The sequence below is a fragment of the Xiphophorus hellerii genome, chromosome 10 (genome assembly GCF_003331165.1).
Source record: "Xiphophorus hellerii strain 12219 chromosome 10, Xiphophorus_hellerii-4.1, whole genome shotgun sequence".
Lineage (NCBI taxonomy): Eukaryota > Metazoa > Chordata > Actinopteri > Cyprinodontiformes > Poeciliidae > Xiphophorus > Xiphophorus hellerii.
The window spans coordinates 7,949,002-7,970,889 of NC_045681.1; the positions used below are offsets into that span (position 1 = coordinate 7,949,002).

At 38.1% G+C, this 21,888-nt stretch overlaps 1 protein-coding gene across 6 annotated transcripts in view; it reads left to right on the forward strand.

Moving 5' to 3' along the window:
* The first annotated feature begins 1,335 nt into the window (after positions 1-1,335).
* The window catches only part of pald1a (phosphatase domain containing paladin 1a), a 47,756-nt gene continuing 27,203 nt past the window's right edge, over positions 1,336-21,888 (forward strand). Inside the window, exons 1-13 of one of the 6 annotated variants that reach the window (XM_032574355.1) lie at positions 1,336-1,527; positions 12,656-12,841; positions 13,030-13,132; positions 14,161-14,340; positions 14,726-14,890; positions 14,969-15,129; positions 16,682-16,757; positions 17,452-17,606; positions 17,722-17,818; positions 19,223-19,327; positions 19,496-19,591; positions 19,669-19,803; positions 20,719-20,835. In XM_032574355.1, coding sequence (XP_032430246.1) covers positions 12,669-12,841; positions 13,030-13,132; positions 14,161-14,340; positions 14,726-14,890; positions 14,969-15,129; positions 16,682-16,757; positions 17,452-17,606; positions 17,722-17,818; positions 19,223-19,327; positions 19,496-19,591; positions 19,669-19,803; positions 20,719-20,835 — 1,563 coding nt within the window. In that variant the 5' untranslated portion in view covers positions 1,336-1,527; positions 12,656-12,668. Of the gene's footprint in view, positions 1,528-5,221; positions 5,582-10,341; positions 10,629-12,655; positions 12,842-13,029; positions 13,133-14,160; positions 14,341-14,725; positions 14,891-14,968; positions 15,130-16,681; positions 16,758-17,451; positions 17,607-17,721; positions 17,819-19,222; positions 19,328-19,495; positions 19,592-19,668; positions 19,804-20,718; positions 20,836-21,888 lie in introns of those variants that run through there. The other 5 variants (XM_032574357.1, XM_032574354.1, XM_032574356.1 and 2 more) reach the window with 5 other exon arrangements.

A 21,888-nucleotide genomic window follows, 5' to 3' on the forward strand; every position in this document is an offset into this window, starting at 1 on the left:
TAAATTATGAGTTGAAGATATTTTCTAGTCTCAAACTGTTCTAAGCTGTAAAAGCAGCAGCAGAAAGTAACACATTATCTTTCAAGTTAGGAATCTTTTAAAGTAACATTAAATGTTTTCAGGTTCATACCCGTGGCCCCATTTTTGCCAATGTATTGTGTTACATCTACGTTGTTTTGGAGACCCCTGACCAATGAGGAGCCCTGATTGGCTGCACACTGTTTGCTTATTTCCTTGGCTCACCCTGAAATTATGGGAGTCATGTCCTGGTGTTTATATTGAGGAGTCACTGTAAAGGTTCCAGTCGAGTTTGTTTAAACACCACAGGCTGCCTGAGGATTGTTGGTGACCATACCCATCCTTTAACAAACACAGTGTTCTCATTACTACTTCAAGGAGGATAATGAATGTTGTCACAGAGCTCAAAACATCTCAAAATGAACATGACAATGAGTTAACTGTTCCCTAGAGCCTCCAAAGTAGCCAAATCTCAGTCCAATAACATGGCTTGGGATGTGGTGAAATTGTGGATTTGCACATGGATGTACAGCCTAGAAATCCATACTAACTGTGAGATGCTACTGTGTCAATATGGATCAAAATCTGTCTGTGATATTTCCAACTCCTTGCTGAATATGTGCTCTGAGGAATTAATTGCTTTTACAACAGGAAGCAGCCAGTTAGAATCTCAAAAGCTAAAAAAATAAGTAATCTACGACAGTAATGTACTCCTGTTTCTGCGGCCTGAAAATTGAGCTGTTAGCATGATCATGAAACAAACAGCAAACTACTTCAGAAACGATGTAATGCTGACTGCTGCTTGAGATCCTTAGTCCACAGCAGCAATGACTCTTTGAAAATACATGCATGATATGAGTTACAACAACATTTATTTTCCCTTTGGTGTAAATAAAATCATTTTGAATTTAATTAACCCATCTATGAAGATAAAGAGGGTTCTACAAGGTGTACCCAATAAAGTGGCCAGTGAGAGTACCTGATAAATTTGTCTTTATGTGGGAGTACAAAAATAACTAAAGTAGTATTAATATATGCATGCAGATCATGTGAACGCCATATGTTAGCTTGAAAGACAAGTGTCCATATTAAGATAGGAGATGAAAACAAGAGATAGGAGATATAAAATAAGTGGAACACTCTGTCGTCCCCAAACACTTCAGTGGGAGTGTAATCAAACAGGAAACAACTAACGTAATCTGCTTTTAATATCAGACTCCACGTTTCTCATTTTTCTGTGCCTCTCTATGCAAGGTTTCTGTGTTCTTATTTTGACTCGCTGATGAAGCATCTGTGGATAACCACTACCCGCGCATGCGCTGTGTGTCAGAGTTGGCAAGCAAAATCTTTTCCGTGAAATTCTCAAGATAGGACAGAAAAAAAACTTAATAAGCCGTTGTTTGTTTATCTTTTGCTGGTAAAAAAGTAAAAGCTGTATATTTTTACAAGCTTCGGAAGAGACTATGGTTCGTCTGGACGCTTTCCCACCGACTAAGGGCTGCTGAAATGGTGAGTCGCTTTAAAGTTTACCGTGCTCTTGTTGCAATGGCAGCCTTAAAAGTTGAGATTTTTTCACTCTTTTTTGATGCTTGGACTTAAAAACAATCACCGTAACTTCTACGCTTATACACGTTGCTTGTGTTTCATAAATACTACAGTTCTTCAGCGTGCTTTTCATTCTACGAAGAATTTCTTTTCAGGCTGATGGAAGCATGTGCTTGGCATCCCCCACTCTGCTCTCAATGCTTTAACTGTATTGTGCTTTGCATCTGGGCATCTGAGCATTTTAGAGCCATGATGAAAGTTTGAGTTGGAAATGCTTGGACATTTTGTCAGAGCTCATTCATGTGCAAATGGTTTATAGATAATTAGGAGCTTTTGTTTTCATCAAACAGGGAGACAACTTGCAATGATTTTCATAACCATGTAGACCAGTGAATTACACAAAAGTAGTAAAATATTAATTAATTCTTAATTTGGTGCAATAAACCATTGCACTAAATTAATTATCTGAAAGTAACTAGAACCTTAAAAAATATATTTTTGGTTTCAGAGCACACAAAATAAATTTTTTATATAACAGTGTCTTTATTAGCTTAAAGATTGGAAAGATATTCATCAAATATGACACTGTAGGTATGAGAAAGACCCCAGTTCAAGTAAGACAAAGCACATGATGCTCTTTGATGTATTGTACTGGGGGCCCCATCCAGCTGGGACCGTTCTCTGTCTCTGAGATCTGGGCATATCACTTTACCCTCTGTCCCTGGGGGCAGAAGACAGAAACTGGCGCTTGTCAGTGTGTGAGCCCAGATCAAACCGTGAACATCACCATTAATCAAAATTCAGCGCACAAAACTCACCAGAGAGTGAACAGCTGGGGAATAAATGATTGGACTCAAAAACATTTCGTTTATCTTGATAAGAGGCCTACAAGATGAAATGTAGTTCTCACAGATGGAGCACAAAAAAACTGGAACATTTTTATTTGGAAAATGCTGCCATAGCTTCCTTGTTAATGGCAATTATAGTGGCTTGAAAAAGTATTTATACCCCTTGAACATGCTTTTCAAAATTTTTTCCAAATAAGAGCCTGAAAAAGTCTTGCTCGCATTCAGATCTCTTTACCCTGACAGTAGAATCCAGTGTAGCGTATTGATTTCTGAATGAAATAGAGTCCACCGTGTGCAATTTAATCTCAGTATAAATAAAGCTGTGCTGTAAAGGACTTATAGGTTTGTTAGAGAACAAACAGCATCAAGAAAATCCAGGAACACACCAGACGGGTCAACAATAAAGCGGGGGAGAAGTTTAAATCAAAGTTTGGGATGCTCTCTTGCAGCACATGAAATGAAAAAAAAAAAACTAAAACACAGCTGTAACCGACTGGAGACTGGGTTGGATGTATTGGGTTCTGTCCCAGAAATGTTTGTTTGAACTGGTCCATTTTCCTTTCTGTATGCTAAGCTATACCTAATTGAATTTAAAAATCCTTGATTGGACAAAAATAAATTTGCCAGAACAATTATCCAAGTAGCAAGCATTGTGCAATGCAGTGGGTGAATTCCACCACAAGGTGTCATATTTCATACAAGCACGTGGGAGAACAGTTTATTTCCCATCAACATGTACTTTTGCATCTCTGTGATTCTCATTCGCTCCTCTCTGGAGCTGCAAAGTGATTTTGTGTTTTGACTCCTTTGACCTTGAAGAATAATGATGCAACCGTGAAACCATCAGTGGTATAATATTTTGTTTGGCAGCTGAGAGCTGAACTTTTGTAACAGGTGAAAACACTTTCCTGTGTTATTGTCTCCTTTTCCTGTTACACCGTGGCCTACTAAATACACTTTTTTTTTTTAGTATGACACAGACCAGGACGGCGAGATATTTAGCTCATGTCAGATGATATGTAGGGCTTGTGCAGTCTTTCCGTTTGGGACATTAAACAGAGAGGATGTTTTACTTAATCTGTCAAAGAACATCCGTCTTTTATTTCATCTTTTTTTCTAGTGAGGAAGGAAGTGAAGCTGTCAGAACACTCATTTCATGCAGCTATATTTCATTACATTCAGTTTATTTTTGCAACGCCTTTGCTTTTCAGTTTTGCTATTATATAACCCTTCACAAGAATGAAACTGTGCTAATCAATTCTCCTTCCTCCAACAGATTCATTCTGGTACTGAGGTCTTTTTCAGGCAATGGGAGGGCCTGGTTTCACTTTTAATGGTGTTGCAAGAACTTCAGAGTCTTGGCTCGCAACTCTTGCAGGAAGGAAGGAACAGGTGTGGCAGCAGTAGATTTCTGCATCCATATCTCAAAAAGGACTCCTGCGATCTATCTTTTGATAGATTGTGGATTGTGGGTTGTGTTTGTATGAATATATTCTGACAGGCTGCCTGTTAGTAGAGAAATATGATGTTGTCTTGCGAAAGCATCCATGCCTTTTTATTTTCTCTTCTTCACTTTTTTGTTTCACAGTCTCAAACTTCAACGTATTTAATTTGGTTTAAATACAATTTTCAGTGAATAATTGTGAGTTGGAAGGAAAAGGATACATGGTATTCAAATTGACAAAAATCTGAAAAGTTTGGTGTGCATTTGAATGAAACCTTTCTTTGATCTCATTCCCCAAAATGAAATCCATAGAGCTACAAATTGTATCCAGTGGTTATCCTTCATATATATTGCAGTTGCATATTAATGCTTGGATGGAATTTTTTAGTAGGTTTTTAGAACTCAACCGCAATGGAGTCATGCTCTTCATGCCCATAATATGGCCAGCTAAATACTATTTCTGGATTTTAGTAATGGAGAGAAAGTTGTGGAGACATTGTGATGAAGGATAAAAATAAGAAATGCGAAGACAAGAATGGTTCAGAAGTCCAGACCCAAATGCTGTTGAAAATTGTTCCCAAGACATAAAAAAGGCTGTGCTTACAGGCTCTCCAGTAATCTGTTGAATGGGCAAAACGTTTTGTCTCTAGATGTTCAAATATGATAGATACATTTACCAAAAGAGTTAAAGAAGATTCTACAAATCATTGCCATGGGGGAGCTATAGTCATAAGCTTTATAAACCACATCTTACAGATTTTTATTTGTAAGCAAAACTGAAATCATGGATCTTTTTTTTCCCCCCTTTGCAATTATGCAACACTGTGTCGGTTTGTCACATACAATCCCAATAGAACCACTTTTGTTTGTGGTTATAATCTAGGAAAATGTGGAAAAGTTGTGCAAGGCACTGCATTTCGTCCAGTGTGTGGTTTTCGTCTGCGTATTTGCATGGAGAAGTGGTCTGAGATGTTAAGGTTATAATTACAGGCACTACGTCAGACAGCCGTTTGCAGCTGAAGCTCAGGCTTTAATCCAAGTATTTGCCCAGCTGTTTGCCTGTTTGCCTTCAGCATGCCGTGTGTTAACTGCTAATGAATGGAGTAATTAGAGCTTTGTAGTGAATCAGGCTTGTGTGATGTCATCTGTGTGCAGTTGTTAGGAATTTATCAGAGCTTATGCTACGCTGGGTCAGTGAGGGTCAACTGTAACAGTTACGATTCATTCCTATATGAAAAGATCAGCCATGTGTTTGAAAGGTGCAGCGCTGCCAGGCGGGGGCTCCGGTGGTGAACTGGATGATGAGTAAGCCTCTCTGGACCCGCCTCCACATCCTCTCCTTACACATACACACAGATGCACACGCATGCACACATAAACCCGGTCATACACGAGCAGCTTTGCACCTCGTACATATGGGATGCATTCAAAAAAGTAACAGACAACCAACAAGCAGAGCATACCTTTGCACACCTAAACCTCTAAACACTTCCTGCTGGGATCTGTCCTGAGTGAAGGACACGCTAACAATGCAGAGACTGCCACCTGCTGTAGTTTGATCGGCAGGCAGAGACGGATTGCCTCACAGATCATCAGAGAGAGATGCCAGAGAGGACGTGTGACTGAGACCGGTCGTCCGCTGCCTGGAGAGCTGTCAGTTTGTTTTCAACCTGCTGTTTTCCACTTGTGAGCCTCTCAGAGGGTGGAGCGAACAGCTGAATGTCAGGTACAGTTGGGAGACTTCTCTGTTATAATGCCTGACCTCTCCTGTAGAGTTCTGTTGGCTGTAAGGAAAATTTCAGATTGTTAGTTTGATAGTGCTCTACTGCAACCTTAGATGAATTGATAATTTCTTGTAGACAAAATGGGTTTTTGCAGTTGCACAGGTCTGAGCTGCGAGTGAGAGTAACAAATCTCAGTAAAATCTCACCGATGCAGGCAGAAGGCAGATTTTTTAGGCGAGCGACAGACTGAAAGCCCTGTCAGTTGGTCCTGCAGCGCTGACAGAATGTTGCGGTCGGACACTTTGGTTTGAAGGAGAAAATAAAACCGTATTTTACTGCAGCCTTGAAATCAGAGCGCTGAAATTGCCAGCCTGACATAGAATCAATTACAGGCTGGGATTTTAAAAATAGAATCACTTACTCTTTTTTTTTCTATGTTTTTCCTTTTTTTTTTTTAGCAAAATGCAGATTTATGCAAGTTATTCATGTGATTTATGTCACATGTCTAAACTGAAAGGCACCTTTCCCTTTAGTTTTTGTATTGGTTTGATCTCGCAGTGGAAAATGAGTTTCACGTCTTTTGATCAGATTTGCAAGCAGAACAATAGCACTGCTTGGTTTCCTCTTTACAAGCTGTTTTTTTCTCGTTTTCTTTTTAGAAACAAAGACAAACATTGCTTCTGCAAGTTGACATGAATGCACAATGAGTTGTGTTAGTTAAAGGAAAAACAAAATGAAAGAAACAAATATTTTTGCAGAGGAAGCACTGAGCTCATTTCCAGGCAGATCTCTGATATTTCAGCTCAGGAACTTGCCGTGTCCTGTAGAGCCACGCTTGTGCCTAACCCTTAACCTCATTGGGTGTACATGCATACAGCTGTAGAGTGGAAGCTTCAGAGAATACTGCTGAGCGTTTCCTATGAGCTAGCGCCCCCCTCTCGCTTTGCCATGCAACTGAGTTACAGTTCCTGTTGTATACAGTAATGAGATTATTATGAGTTTTTCATTTCTTTTCATGTCGGGATGGAATCATACAACATGTGATCTGATTAAATGTTTGGTTTTTTTTTGCTCCTGTTTGTTCGGCCTCTCAAACTTAACATTGGCAGACTGAATAAGTCGCCTCCATGGAGACAAACGGGGTCCCTTAATGTAATGACCAATGTTGCACAACAAGTGAATTGAATTTGACATCTTTTGTGGGTTGTGCAACCACGCTTGTGGCGTTGTGCTCAACCTTGGTATGGGATGTGGTGTTGAAAGCCCTCTGTATGTGTCACAGAGTGTATCTCTCTCTTGAACCAATGTATGTCTTCTGAATGAAGCGTGCTCCGCATCCTTCCTCTAGGCCAACAACAGATGCATCCTGCAGCTGCAAGCTCCTTCCTGTCTGCAAGGGGACCCTTTTGTGTTAAGATGCAGCTACAACGAAGTTGGGACACCGTATGAATTTAAATGGAGCAGGCCTGAATGGAGCGATGCTAGTTGGCTGGCAGGCGGTTCTGTTTTCCATGGTTTTACTCTTGAGTGTGTCATCACTACATCTAAGCGCCTGCGGTAGATAGTTTCAAAGTAAACAGGGATAATCATGCAAACATGTTCATGCTTCTTGAATTTCCACATTTTATGATATTACAACCACAAATCTTTATGTGATTTTTTTGTGTAAATCTGATGATAAAAATGATAAAAAATATATAATAAAATACTATTATTTTATTTTTAGTTAACTGTATGGCTTTACTTCATGCTACAGCATTCACAAATACTGTTCTTGAAAACATTCCCATTTTAAAAAGGCGTCTTTAGGACGCCATAAAGAAATTTGATTTGTATTAGTAAACCTCACACAATCACTGCATTTAATCCTAGTTTTAAATTTACTGATATTTATTGATGGTCTTGTGGTACAAACAGTAAAAATAATATTTTACTAATCCCTGCCTTAGTTTATTTAGTATCATTAATTGAAAATTACTAAGACAACAATAAATCAAATTCTCATTATAACAATTTTTTAAATGCCCAGTCTTAATATCAGCTCTGACCTGTTTATTTTTATTTTTTGTAAAAGCTGAAGAAAAGTATCTCCATAGTATGATGCTGCCTCCACCATGTTTCTTTGTGGGCATCATTTTCTGTGAGATGTCAAAAGCTTCAGGTATTGTTTTAAACTCTGACTTGTTCCTCTGCCGCTTGGCCTACATGATCCAGTTTGTTCATTAGTGATAACACAATTTACATTCCACTTGATAATTATGCAGTACTTTTTGTTAGTCTATACCTTAAAATTTAATTAAAATACATTGAAGTTTGTGGTTGTAACATAAGATAAAATAACTCTTTATTAGTCGCACAATTGGGAAACATAAGTTGACATGACAGAAAGTGGACAGTAAAAAATAAGAGTAACAGAAGCAGAAAAACAACAGAATGAAACGGTACAATGTAGAAAACACCATACAAGCTAACAATATAAATTTAGAAAATATAAATATGGAAATAAGAAATAACAAAAGATAGAAAAGTTAAATAGACATGAATATTTTTGCAAGGCACTTTAAATTAGGACTTAAAAAACTTTTTATTATAACTGTTTGCATTGGTAAAGAAAATATTTACAATGTAAGCGTGGCACGTCTGTAGCCGACATGAGGGATTAACAGCCTCTCTGATGAGCTGCCATTATTGGCCCTTCAGGAGGATGTTTATGACGGAGGGCTATTTCTACTCAGGCCTCCGCCCGACTCTGCCTGCTTTGGAAGTCTGGGTTTGCCTTAGCTGAAATCACTAGTTGCTTTGGAGTCGGTGGCGCTTGTGTGTGTCAGGGACTTCCGTGCTGAAAAAACGTGAACTCTTTAGTCTTGCGGTGGCAGAGCTGACGGAGAGGAGGCTCTCTGATGCACCAAATTCAGTCTGAAACTTGTTCTGCAGCAGCAGTAATGTGACATTTCCTCAGCAGGCCTTTGAAAATAAAGTATTTTGAAGTTATCAGGCAGCTTGTTGTTGGACAAACTACAAAGAACAGGCTTTAGGAAGGCCATTAAGTGTTTGAAGGATACCTACTAATTAAATGGTGCAAAGTAAGTGACTGAAGAAATTTTGGGTTTTTTTTAGTACTCTTTGATGTTGAAAACCCCTTCATCATCATTTTTACAATCTTTTCCCCTGGGTTTAGGCTCGATGCCAACAGTAGCTTTTCCATGTCCAAAATGACAAAATGTGTATAAAAAAAGTCGAGCAAAAATGCAACCAAAGATGGTGTTATATTTGGAACACAGAACTTAAACAATGACACAAAACAACATGGTGATTCAAGACGAATGTAGGTGTGGGAAAATCTTCTGCTTGAATGTAAGTTCATGAGTTGAAGATTTATGTTGTGTTTTATCCAATGATGAGGAGAAATGTTGCGCAGTTGCTTGGAGACCTTGGAGACTGGCATTGTACCCAGGGATTTAAAAGCGCTTTGAGTCTGCCTGAAAATTACCATAGTAGGGAATGACTGTTTGTGACAAAAATGTGGCTATAAAATACTAAAATTCTGTCCATATTCAGATGGTTTAAGAATTCTTTCATCTTCACCCATTTCTATAAGTAACTGTCTCAAGAGAAAACTTTGCATTAGCGAGTCATGCACTCTCTCTGTGACACTATTCACACGTTAACACTCTATATGCTAGTAGTTTACCCATAAGAACATGCTACTTAGGCCCTAAAATGTCACTTTCATCTAATGCTACATATGATACATACATCATGATAGAAGGGAAGTTAAAATACAGAGACGATATCTACAAATATTCTTCTTAGCTTGGCTCAGACACAGAGAAAAGTATGATGCTGATAAAGCTATGACATGACAGTACTTACTTGATAAACAAGTTGCCATGTCAGGTTGCCATGGCGATCTGGCTGTTGACTCTATATATATCTAAGTTGTGGCATTACTTGTGTTGCGTGATTATCTCTCAGCTTTGGGTTCTTGCTTCCCTTAAAGTCAAGCTAAACAAGTTTACCTCCTCACCGACCTGAAGGTTAGTTCCTCAAATGTTACCTTTCTTTCATGAACTTTATAGCAAAAGTTCTTACTCAGTCATTTTTCTTTGTCTCCAGTTAGTGTGCAACTGGATATATTTCCCCAAAAAAAAAAATTTTCTTGTCATGAAAACCGATCCTATTTCCATCTAGTGTGATTTCAGACAGGACGTCACTATTCATATATGGTAGTGAACTCCTCTTATAGAGGATATGACTCAAAAGGCACCGTTTGTTTCACAAAAACAGGTTTTAATTCTAATTGTGTGCTTTCAAAAAAATTTTAAACTTCTAGCTATAATTAGTTATGTTTGATACTTTTGAAATTATAGGGTTTTCTGCCTTCAAAGTATGATGCAATATGCCTTCTATAATAACTCAGATTTATTAGGTAACATCTTAGTGGCTTAATTAAAAATTTTAGATTTGTTTGCATGTATTTTTAGTCTATTCACTGTTGGTTTCTAACTGACTAATACTAACTTTGTTTAATTAATAATGACATAACAAATCAAAATAGTTGTATAAAAATTACATGTTTTTGCCAATATATTTGCTAATATTTACAGCTTATAATATTGTGTTTCTCTCTGAGAAGTCCTTATTTTGCATGCCCCCTATGAGAAGAGAGCTAAACTTTAGCCATCTGGCCACCAGATGTACGACAACTTCCTCCACTCCCCTCCGTAGAGACTCAATTCTTCTGCCTAAATCCATTTCCCAACTTCAGACAGGAGATAGCACGCAGCAGAGCAAGACGTTGTCTGAAAACTTTGAGTTTTCTTTCTTCCTCTCTTCTTTTTTCTTCATTGAATGCCAAGCTGTCAGGGACTCTGATTTCCCGTGAGGGGTGTTTCCCACTGTCTGAGGGGGGCGGGCGACGGGATTCCAGAGAGGAATATATTTCTTCTTTAGATGGGATGCCAAGTTCTCACACTCTTTTCGGACCATGGCGGAAAACAAGCAGCAGAGAAAAAGTCCTGGAAGTGGAGATCGCTCCTCGTCTCATTTGTAAGATATCAGATTTTAGTGGAGCGTTGTGCCGTAAAGGGTTGTTATTTTGTTTTAGTTTTTTGTCTGTTTTTCTAGTGGCTGCCGCAGATCTTTGGCAGCTTTTGGTATGTGGCAAAGACTGAAATAGAAGTGGGCAGATGGAGCAAACTGCTCTTTTAAAAGATTGCTTGCTTTTGTGGCGGCTGGGTTGGGAGTTTACTTTTCTGTTTTTCATTTATATTGCCTAAAAGCTGCAAAATGATTTTAAACTGTCTGAAAAGGAAAAGAAAAAAAAAATCAGTTTGTTGTTTTAACAGTTTGCGCTTCAGAGAAGTGAATCTTTTTATTGGCTTGAAAGCTTTTCTGAGTACAAGGTTGATCTACCCACTCACCTCCAGACACAACAACGAGGAGAGTGGCTGTGACTCATCCGGCATCTCTCTCTGCACAGCCAGAGACGAATTGTATTCGAAGCTGGAGATCGCACAGAGATGCTTTGAGCTTAAATGCTTAAATTCATCTGAACTGTGTGGCAACAAGTTTGTTTTTATTTTGAATGAAACATGTTTGGGTTATGATGAGGATGGTTTACACTCAGGATCTAGTTCTTTTTTATTTGTAGCTTCCTAAATTAGGGCTGATGTTTTGCTCCTGACTCTGAGGGTTTGTTTATCTGCAGAGTGTCCTGAAAAAAACTGTTTTATTCAAACGGAAGGAGATTAATGTGGAACTCGTGGCAGGCTCGTGTGAGCCTCTATTTTAAGTTGCATGGGTGTAATAGAAATATTTTTACACTTTTCTCTAATGTCCCATGTTTGTAATCCAGATGAAGGCAAGTTGTCGTAAAGTTAATTTAGGGCTGGCCAGTAAATCAATAACAATATATATTGCGATAGACGCATGATCATTATAAATACCTAATACATTTGATACAATGTTTAATAGTTTCACTAAACTCTGAAACGATCCTGAACCACACAGCTTTCTGGGGGATGTAGGCAGATAAAAAGGCGTTAAGCCACTCAACCTCTCACGGTCTAGCTAACTCACTCATTCATTCTTTGGTTACCTAGCAACAACCCATAGACTAACTTGCGCAGCAGCAGTTTCAGGTTTTGCCAGGAGCCTCAGTGTCACTGAAAAAGTCTGGGATTTGATTTCAGTATTGTCCAGGTCTTGATAAGTGTGTATAAAGAAAGTAGTATGGAAAATACTATGTATTCTCAGGCTTTTTGTGCCCTGCCCCTTTAAAATTATACCCATTAATACATCTAGCTGATCAGTTAGATGTTTTGATGGGCATGTAACTGTTATTTTAACAATAATTTTAGTTATTGTTAAAATAATTAAAATTATTTGAACTATTATTAACATTTTCTAGTATAATTTTATCAATTATATTGTTAAAATTGTTATATTTTAACAATATAAAATATAATAATAATTATACCTGCTATCTAGTATAACAATAATCATACCAGATAATTAATGTTAAAATGATCTAGTATAATTTTAACAATAATACTAGATAATGGTATTGTTAAAAACAAAACTGTCAATTTTGTGCATATAATTTTTAACGAGTTATAGCATTTACTAACTAATTAAAAATATCCAGTGATATTGCAATAACTAAGGAAATAAATGTCTCAGTGATGATTTTTCCTTTGAAAGAGGCACAGGTTTATTGAAATGAGCTAACCAACAGCCAGTGTATTGTATGTGTGTAGGAGATAATATTTTGGTTTAAAATACAACAATAAAATGCGTAGATGTGGTGGACTCACCAACTGTCAACAAAATCTTTTTTAATTTGAAAAATGCCCTCCAAATAACTGTAAAATTCACATTTTCTTGTTAAGTTCATTTAAATTTAATGTGACAGACTACCACTGTCTTCTACATCTCCTTGCTGAAGTGTGAGATATTCTCTTCACACCTTAAACCTCTTTTTAAGTGATGTTAGGCCTCATTGCCGTCGCTCTCGCATACGTTCAGGAGTCTTTTCTTCCTATCTCTGAGTCTCAAATTGATATAATTCGCAGCAGCTTGTGGAGCATGGGTACAACTGCCAGCGCTGCCCCACAGCCTGTTTATGTAGCGCCGCCGCTTGACAACGTCCACGCCAACGGGATGGCCCATAGCAGCATGAGTCCAGTCCACATGGTCAACATCCACAACAGCAGAGCCAAGTCCATTATCACCAACAAGGTTGCACCGGTCGTCATCACGTAAGTCCCTCCTGCTGACCTGCGTTCTCACAGTTGGGTGTTAATCCTGTTTGATCACTGTAGTGACATCCCGCCCATCTACAACCTCCAGGCGAAACGTTTGCTCCCGTTATCATCTCGTTTGTCTGCTTCGACCGAGCAAACAGTAGTTGATAATTAAACATGCCTATTTTTTATTTTTTACACAGCTATAACTGCAGACAAGAGTTTCAAATTCATGACAACTTCCTTAAAGCCGACTACAAGGTTGGTCGGATATCGGAATCCTTGCCTGAGCATTACTTGGTTAAGGTAAGGACTAGTCAAGCTTCAAGCTTTATTAAGTCACAACAAGGTGCCGCCTTATCTCCGAAAGCTGTGGAGGAATCTCACCTGTTTCTTTGTCTGCTGTTTTCACATCTTCATGTTCAAATTGCAGTGCTGTGTTGGAACATTGTCATTCGTTTTTTTTATGATCAGAGGCAGTCATTGAAACAGAACTGTTGGCACCCCTATAACAAGGCTTTGATGTACTCTATGACCTCTGCTGCATTAACTTTTTTGTTAGGGTTTAACCCACAACTTCTGTTCACAAGTGGGAGAAAATCAGGGTATGTTTCCTCAAAAAAGTATAAAAAGCACGTTTTACTTTTTGTTTTGAAGATCAAATATTCAGCGGTTTCCCAATTTTTTCCCCCTCCATGTAGAATCCCCATAAAGGACTTTGGATGTCGTTGAGAATGTTCTTTTGAAAAGCTTCTCACATCTCTGTGCATTCTCTGACCTCACTTTAAACATCTCTCTAATACTGAAAATAGCTGAGAGCTGATTGGGGGAAAAAAAATCAGATTTTGATCAACTGGATCAATTGGATTTCCCAATACATCTAATTTTTTCCTGAATTTACATCTTTTACTTTTAAATTTTACTCTTTGTTTGGTAACATTTTTTTGTTTAGATTTTTGATTGTTTTTGGTATTGATTATATTGATTATGGTATTGGTTGTGACTAAACCAACAATGCAGTGGTTTAGTCACTGCATTGTTGATTACCTTCACACTATTTAAACAAGAAGATTTTGTTGTAGCAGTATCTCACATGTAGACACACTTACATATGTGTATGGAGTGTTTAAGGGTACTCTTTGTTCAGGAGAGTGTACAGAGCAGAGCAGAGATTTAAACTGTTGAGACAACAAACTAGCCAGACTGTGTCAGCTGTGCTGTTTTTTGCTAACAGAATAGGTCAAGAACTTGTAAAATGAGTAAAAAGAAGGAAAACAAGAAAACTTTTATCAGGGTTAAGCTCCCAGACCGATTCAGATTAATGTTGTTTCCAGGGTGAATACTTCATGGTGCAGGATGTGTACAGCAAGGCAGATGTTCTAAACACAACGAGCAGCTATGGAGCCCCCAACTTCCGCCAGGTGAAGGGAACCTACCCGCTGTATGGAATGGGTCAGCCAACCTTGAATGGCTACAAACAGGTTCTCCAGAGACTTCAAGCCCAAGGACAGCAGGTGATCTCTTGCTCTCTCTTCTTTTTTTTTTGTTTATTTTTAAACTTGACTCTGGCTTGAACTGAGGACTCTTTGTCTTCCTTTGACACAAATGGTTAGCAAATGATCGGAAAGAACTTACCGTGTTGGAATGTGTGGAGTTCTTTCTCAGTGTTGTCAGTAAATATTTGAGTCCTCAGAGGAAGCTGTGGCTCAGCTGAAGAATTGAGCAAACATTAAGCTCAATTTTTATGTTGAATTGAGCTTAATGTGTCCACTAAGACATTCTGGTTATTATTACAGAAGACTTATTTATACTTGTGCTAAATTGCATGCATGAATATGTAGTCCTGCTAGTTTCCCCAAGACACTTGGATGTTGTTTTTACGTTTCTATTTCCAAGTAGGAGATTATCTTCTTCTGCATACGAGAGGAGCCAGTGGTGTTCCTTCATAAGGACGATGACTTTGTGCCGTACACCCCGCGTAGGAAAGAAAACCTACATGAGAACCTTCAAGGACTGCAAGGAGAGGAAACAGTAGAGAGCCTCGAGCTGAGCATCAGAAACGAGGTAGCAAACATATTCAGTTTTTATGTAGGAGAATAAAAATATTTGAGACGTGACTGAGTGAAGGTTTTTCCTTTACAGCTCCATGACTTTGCAAAGCTCAGCAAAAACATCTTGTATGTCTACAACGACATTGAGTACTTCAAAGACGAGCCGCAGAAGATGTCCATAACGTGCGAGGAGGACATCCACGTGACGGAGGAGGTCTATAAGAGGCCGATGTTCACCATGCAAGGCTACAGGTTGGTTGTCGCTTTTCACACATCATGGCTTTCTGTTTTTTGTTTCAATTTTTCTTTCTTAGATTAAAAATGTAATCTAAAAAATGTAATTATAAAAACAAAGCTTTTTCTATTGAGCATATTATATATCTACAGGTGACATCATCCACATAACGGGGAGACATTTCAACAAATAAGTTCAGAGTGAAAATAAACTATAATTATTTCATTAAATTTACTGGACAGTTTGTCTACATTTTAATGTTTCCTTAATCTTTTTAGTCTTCTTCAGTCATTAAAAATGTGGTATTGCTGCAACAAACAGGCTGCTTTGCTATGGTGCTTGACAGGAAAAATAATTTAGACTTTTAAGTATTTGAGTGAGTGTTCAGCTGTTAAAATGGCCGAGCTGTAAACAAGCTAGTACCAGTCAGTAGTTGATCGATTGGTGTGTGCCTACTGAAGATGGGGGCATCCTGTTTGTTGATTTATTGACATGATCTCCTCACTTCCGTTTAAGGGACAGAAGGTTGTTCAGAGAAGCAAAATGCTTTGATATACAGTACTTTGCTTCTCTTCATGCTTCTTGAACTTGTTTGTATTTCATCATGATCACAAACCTCAGTGTGTTTTATACTTCGTAGAACTACCTTCTTCTGCAGACCAGTTTTGCACATTTAGAGCTTAACATTTGTGTCCATTCTTCTTAAAATAACTTGAGTTCAATCAAATTGAGTGCAAGGCGATTTTGCCTTTGAGTGCATCGCACTCCCTTCCCCCGCCCACCCCGTCACCTCTGACCAGCTTTTCTCTTCCTGCTAAAGAAGAGCATACCTACAGCAGTGGTATGCTGTATCAGGTTTCCACCACATCACTGTTTTGAAAGTAGGACAAAAAGTTCACTTTTGGTCTTACCTGAGCAAAGCACCCTCATCTTGCACATGTTGGTTGTTTACCCCCATATTGTTTGTTACTAACTGAAAACAGAACTTCTTTAGCATTTTTTTTTTATGGTGACAATTTTTTCCATTGTGAAAAAAATAGAGATGTACTGATAAATCCATCCATTCAAAAACAACAAACTCCCTTTCGAAATCTAATAGTAAAATATTTTTGCCACTTTTAATAAATACAGTTTATGGAATGCGTGATTAATGGTTCCTAAATAAATATATATGGTTGTCCTAAATAAATAAATATATCTATTTTTTGTAAATTAAAATGTTAAATGAAGGATTTATGTTGAACCTTGTATCCTTTTTCTAATGTACATAACTTGGTATTGTTCTGTCATATAAAATCTCATTAGAATTTAAATTGACAAAATGTGGCTAAAGTTAAGGGGTGTGAATACTTTTGTAATGCACTGAAGTTCCATTTATCCAGTGATTCTGATCCTATGTCTTCCATAACTCCTTGTTTACTGCCTACCTGCTTTTCACCCTCATAAGTTAAGTGAAAACTTGAGGAAGTTCATCTGCCTTTAAATGTTTGCTTACATGCTACATAATAATGTTATTGACACAACAAAGGCTGCAGGTTTCCCTCTGGGTAACTGTCTGTTACACTGCAGGTACTTCAGATTACCACTACCAATGGAGGGAGCGCCATTGGAAGAAGATTTTGATGCATTTGTTAACATACTCAGGGTAAGCATGTGTAAAAATCTCAGTCTGACAATTAAGTCTACCTTTTTTGGTTGTGCTCTTCTTGCTAAATCTCGTTCCCGTTGGAGTTATTAATGACTAGAATACTGCAAAGAGTCTGCACTCTGTCACAAAGGTGGTGAAAAGGTCACGCTGGCTTTTATTTAATCTCCGTTTAAATCTGTCTTGCATGTGCAATCAATTACGTTATAAATATGATTAAAATTTGAAGAAAGAGAGTCTGCAGTCACTTTATGTCCGCTCTTCAGTCATCTGCGTGGCCTGCTTTCTGTCCTGCCCTTCAGGATGTTCTCTTCTTCTCATTTTACCCTTTTTTGGAGTGACGTGCAGCTGCTGATTGAGTTCCATGTGGTTGGAAAGTGGCTTGTACTTCTTTTTTTAAACAGATTTTTAATGCAGTGCTCTTTCTTCTTAGTCAGCCTTTTTGTAAATCTCACTCACTTATTATTTCCAAGATGTTAACATAATGACTCATGTAGAAGTAGTTTCAGATTGCTAAATCCTTCCCACTGATAGTGTTTGACTTCTTAAAACTGGGAAAACTACATGATTTTTATGCAGAATGTTACTTTTCCATCACTATCGTTTTGGTTTTATTCTGCGCAGTCCCACTTTTATTATTATAGACCGATTGCTGTCACTGCATCTCTCTTCTCTGATGTGTTCTGCTTTGCAGGAGAGTCCCAGCCTGTGTCTGGGCCGCAACGCGTCCAGACTGCCGCCTACCCTGGTCTTCAGCTGCCAGGTGGGCGTCGGTCGCACCAACCTAGCCATGATTCTGGGCACGTTAGTCATGAAAAGACTCAAAGGGGACTCACAACTGCCACCACAGTAAGAGTTTAAACACTCACCCACGCCTACAAATTGTTTAATAGTACAGTGCCAAAAGAGATTTTTATTGAAGTATTTATGGAATAAAATGTTAAATATTTGCTTTTTGTTGCAGAGTTGTGGAGCCAGGTACTTCAAAGCCAAGACCACTATTCCAAGTTATCCAGAGTCTGATCAAAAAGTTGCCTAATGGACAGCAGCTTATGGAAGAGGTAATAATGTACACAAATTGGAAAAAGCATGCAGAATATGCAGCATCTGAAAGATCTGCATATCTGAGATGTGTCCTGCTTTGCACATCTAAAGACTGAATGTTTTTGTTGTCCTTTTGTTTTTTTTTCTTTTGCAAAATTTGATGGATAATGTCTGTAACATAAATTGTTGAGGCTTGCAACTGATTATCAATTTGATTTTAGTCTGGGCCATTGTAACAAATAATATTGCTTTGACCTACAGTAAATCATACCATTTTAGCAGGCTGTATGTTTAATGTTTTGGTCCTGGTTGACGGCAAACGTCTGCGCCCTTTTCAAGTCTTTTTCAGTTTTATAGTCTTTATAGTTCTCACCAACTTTCCCACAGCATAATGCTGCCACCAGTGGGGTTTTATGATTGGGTTAGTTTTTCTCCAGCATAGTGTCCAATCATTTGAGATGCAATAATGTGTGGAGTTGCAAAAATATAAAAATATCAATGGAAAAAAAGACTTTCTAGCACAAAACTGTGATTACTCACAGAGATGGACTTGTGAGAATTGCCTTTTGGGGAATCTCGCTCTGTGCGACATTAACAGTTGGTTTTCCATAATGATATCAGTGGACTTCATTTACCTGTTTTTCTCCATGCATTTTTAAAGAAACAAATGTGTAGAGGAGATGTGTTTTTAGCATGCATATCTGACTGGTTCTGGAGTGACCAGCTGTGATTAGATCTCGGTTACCCACACAATGTGCAAATAAATGCGAATGCTTTGCTCCGTGTCAGGCGTTAGCTGCACAGTGAGCAGATTTCCCGAGATCTGTGCATGTTACATAACATCACGCCTTATTTATTAACACCAAGTTGAGCACACTTTTGATTTGTCTTAGAAACCCAAGTTATTGTAGCGACATAATTTTTGTGGAGGACCCAGATCAGCAGATTTGAATTAAACGTTTAGTGCATAAACGTTTAAAACTACTGCCAGAACTGATGAAATCCAGAGCATTGGTGCAATATTCAGATGTGATTGTCTTCTCGGTGGCCCCGGATGTTAACATGAGAGGTGCAGAGAGATTCCTCTGAATGATGAATATTGTTTTATTTCAATGCTGGTTTTTAAGAATTTTAGTTATTACCCAGAGATCAGAAGGAATTTGTGCTTCTTCTTTGGAAAATTGTTAAGAAGTATCCCAGAGCTGCTTTGATGTGGCCTGGGAGATCAAATCTGATTAATTTGTTCATACTGCCAACTCACCTAGGAAGCCTTGTAGGACATTTAAAGAATTTTCAGTTAGAAATAAATCTTCCAGTATTGCATTTTGGTTTTATAAATGTTTTTTAAACATGTTTTTGTGACGTCTTTAATTGAAATTGCCTTAAAGAGGCCATAACGAGTATTTTTGTTTACTTTTCAGGTGGACCACGCTATTACCTTGTGCTCAGAGATGCACAACATAAAAGAAGCAATATATGAGAATGCAAGTAAATTGGAAGGGATTGGAGAAGATTACCAGACTCAAGTAAGTCATTACTTTTTTTTGCTGATTTTAAGTTTCTCTTCAAAGTCCACCACCTTGTACCAGATATCACTCAATTAAACAGAAAATAAAACTTTATTTTTTATCTTTTAGGGAAGCACTACCAAAGCCAATTAAACAGAAAATAAAACTTTATTTTTTATCTTTTAGGGAAGCACTACCAAAGAGTACTTTCTCAACAGAACAAAGCAGAGCTTGGAGCGCTACTTCTACTTGATCGTATTTAATGCTTACCTTCATGAACAGGTAATGTTTGTTTCAACTTTATTAATACGATTCGCAGTCTTGCGATAAATCAGCTGTGACTCTGCTGTGTTTTCCAGTATCCCCTTGCCTTTGTGTCCAACTTCAGTCAGTGGATGTGCTGCCATGCCTGGTTGTACAGGTTGCTGGCCTGCATGGATGTGTCAGAGCTGTCTGCTCCTGCCGAGCTGCTCACCAAAGGAGCCCGCGTCCTGGTGAGGAACCGAGCAGGCGGCAAAACATGCACCAAATTTTACTTGCATTTTCTCGTGTTGTTGAAGTTCTTGGGATTTTGGCTTTAGATTCTACATTTTGTGTTGAAGAACATACTTACATTGCAATAAATTGATACATTAAGCTAAAAATGATTCAATTTGCTTTTTTAATTTAAAACCATAAACAGTGGTTGTAAACTATACATGTTGTGTTGGATCAAATCATTCTTGTCTTTAGAATCAAGTATCCTATTTTTGTTTTTGTAGTTTTTTATTTTTTAATGAGTCAATATATTTACATTGTTCTCCATGAGTGTGAAATTATATTAGAACAGAAGAATAAATTAAAGATTGTTTACCAAGTTATTCTTCTGAACAATCCTTTAGTCTTTTCTTTGTCCCAATGCTGTCCTTTCTTTTTGTCTTTCTTTTTCCCTTGTGTCCTTCCTTACTTCACAGTTCCTTGTTTCCATTCATCCTTGTTGAATGGAGTACAGTAATTTCTGTACTCCCATCCTTGTTTTATCCTTTCTTCCTTCTTTTCCTGTGTTTTTGGTACTCCACTCACCTTGGAAATGGGATTCTGGAGAAGTTTGGGATGTTAACATGGGAAAATGTTTAGGAATCCTGACAATTATTTTAGCTACAGAAAATAAGAGCACTGCTGCAGCATCTATCCTCATGATGAAATTGTTAAGCTCCTAAACACGTCTAAATGTATTCAAATCTGAATAATCTTTTGCCTTTTTTTTTTTTAAATCAATCATTTTCTTACGGTGAGATAAATTTCAATTCAGATGAGGTACTGGTGTGCCCCACGCCACCCACCGCCTCCTAAGCTCTCATTTGTATCTTCACGCGCACTCTGCGTTTGTTGGTGCTGTGATTAATGCGTGACTGCTTGTGTCTGAGCAGGTTGCTGATGAGTACTTGGCCCTCGATGTGCTCAGCACAATCAAAGAGATGAAGGTGGCCAACTTCAGACGAGTGCCCAAGATGCCTGTTTATGGAGTGGCTCAGCCGACGTCAGAGGTGAAGTGCAGCTGCTGATTCTGTCATCAAATTAGAACCAGTGGTTTTAATCATCTGTCTGTGAGATGAAAGTCAAGCATCTTGAGATGTTTCTGTCTAATCAATGATCTGCTGCTGCTTACATTTTGAGAGGATGCAAGGAAAATGATTAGACATGATCAGTTCATATACTCTTATCAACAGCTTGAAATGTGGATTAATTTAAAATTTTCAATGATGCATTGGATCTTTTTTTGGGGGTTTTCAGAGGTAATAGTATTACAACAAACAAATAAATTTAATTGAAAAAATTCAGCACAATTCAAACAAGCTGAAAATTATACATGCATACTGAAATATATACCGTAAATTCCGGACTATAAGCCGCTACTTTTTTCCCACACTTTGAACACTGCGGCCTATACTAAGATGCGGCTAATGTGTTTGTTTTCCTGCCGACAAAAACATTTCGCCTCGTAACGGAAGACCAATCAATTGATGAGTAGTTTGCAGAGATCCAATGAAATTGTGCGTTAAATCAAGAGCACTTTCACAATTCAACGACTGGTATTGTAAATCCAGTAGCGTCTGCGGCTGTACGGCTGTATGCACTGTGCGTACCTTGAGATATTTCTTTAAGTTACAAAAAAAAATAGTTACTGGATTTTTTATTATCTGACCGTCTTTGCTATTAACAACATTGTGGATAAAAAAAAAGATATTTTGTGTCAAAACATCTTGTATGTAGCCCACATCTATGTGAGTATGTGGAGATGCCACATGACCGTCCAAACCAAAATGCTTGGACGGTCAGCTTTGGCAGCTTGGTGCTTTTTCTGTAAGCTAAATGTGACTATGGAGTGAAGCTAAAAACAAATAAACGGAGTCTCAACCCTCCCACAGTGGGGGTGTCGAGTGGAAATCTCAGACACATCACCTGAACCTGGGAATCTCCATCCTCCACTTCCCATGGACCACAGGGGCAGGCTTTGCTTTCCTCTCTTTGTTATTTAGTATAATGTGTTAAAAAGAAAAAGACAAAAAAAGTTAGATCCGCTGTTTCTTTTTAACCAT